The following is a 1,443-nucleotide window of genomic DNA, read 5'->3' as shown; positions in this document are numbered from 1 at the left end:
ATGGGGCCTGTAGGTTTATTGGGGCCTAGTGTGACCCCATGAGGCCTGTGGGTTTAGTGGGGCCTGGGGTGACCCCATGAGGCCTGTGGGTTTAGGGGGCCTAGTGTGACTCCATGGGGCCTGTAGGTTTATTGGGGCCTAGTGTGACCCCATGAGGCCTGTAGGTTAAGCGGGGCCTCGGGTGACCCTGCAGGGCCTGTGACTTGAGTGGGGCCCAGTGTGACCTGATGCTGCCTGGTGAGTCTCCGTGGTGTATCGTGTGGGTTCTGTGATGTCTATGAACTCCAAAGAGGCCTAACAACTCCACGAGTCCTGCGGGCCCCATGAGGGGCCTCCGGGGGGTAGGGGAGGCCCGGGGAGGCCCAACGCAGTGGCTGTGGTTCCTGCGGCCCAGGCTGCTCAGGATGTTCCTGTGAGGCAGGAGAGGCACTCGAAGGCGGCTTGGGGTCTGCCTACGCACCTTGGGCTGGATGAAGGCCATGAGGTCCCCGTGCAGGACGGGCTCCGTCAGGAAGCTGTAGGATTGTGCTGACTCGATGCCAATGCCGTAGGCTGTCACGATGGCTGAGTGCACGCCCAGCGAGAGCCCCACACAGAACTCGTACAGGAAGCCGCGGAGGGACGTGCGGGGTTTCGGGAGCTGCTTCAGTGCCAGGGGTGTGCCTGGGACAGAGGGACAAGTGTGGGAGGCGTGCAGAAGCCGAGGGCCACCTGGGCCAGCTGCTCTGTTCCCCTGTGATCCCCCCGATGCCCCCTCAATTTGGGCTCTTTCCCATAGGCCATCTCCACCTCCTCCAACTCCCACCTCCCTCCAGAGCCCACCCTAACAGTACGGCCACCCAAGCATCACCAGCAGTGCCAATAGTTACAGCACGCTGGGGCCCAGCCGGGGGCTCAGGCCTGAAATCCCAATGCTTTCAGAGACCGAGGCGGGAGGATCCTTTGAGGCCAGGAGTTTAAGACCAGCTGGGACAACACAATGAAACCCTATCTCTAAAAAAAGTTTTAAAAAGGCCGGGCACTATGGCTTACGCCTGTAATCCCAGCACTTTGGGAGGCTGAGGTGGGTGGATTGCTTGAGGTCAGGAGTTCGAGACCAGCCTGGTCAACATGGTGAAACCCCTTCTCTACTAAAAACACAAAAAACTAGTCGAGTGTGGTGGCACATGCCTGTAATCCCAGCTACTTGGCAGGCTGAGGCAGGAGAATTGCTTGAACCCGGGAGGCAGAGGTTGCAGTGAGCCGAGATTGTGCCACTGCACTCCAGTCTGGGCAACAGAATAAGAAAAACTTTTTCTTTTAATTAGCTGAGCATGGTGGCATCTCTAAAAAATTAAATAAAACGGCCGGGCGCGGTGGCTCAAGCCTGTAATCCCAGCACTTTGGGAGGCCGAGACAGGTGGATCACGAGGTCAGGAGATCGAGACCATCCTGGTCTACACG

At 58.5% G+C, this 1,443-nt stretch overlaps 1 protein-coding gene across 1 annotated transcript in view; it reads right to left on the bottom strand.

Annotated features, from left to right (window-relative positions):
* SBK2 (SH3 domain binding kinase family, member 2) overlaps nucleotides 1-1,443 on the bottom strand; it is a 14,217-nt gene that overhangs the window by 5,343 nt on the left and 7,431 nt on the right. Inside the window, exon 3 of the mRNA XM_011932582.1 lies at nucleotides 461-663. Within this exon, the coding sequence (XP_011787972.1) occupies nucleotides 461-663 (203 nt within the window). The remainder of the gene's footprint in view (nucleotides 1-460; nucleotides 664-1,443) is intronic.

This window comes from Colobus angolensis, unplaced genomic scaffold (assembly GCF_000951035.1).
Source record: "Colobus angolensis palliatus isolate OR3802 unplaced genomic scaffold, Cang.pa_1.0 Scaffold96, whole genome shotgun sequence".
NCBI classification, from domain to species: domain Eukaryota; kingdom Metazoa; phylum Chordata; class Mammalia; order Primates; family Cercopithecidae; genus Colobus; species Colobus angolensis.
Note: the sequence above shows the minus strand (reverse complement) of the source record. Positions and strands in the feature narration are given on the sequence as shown.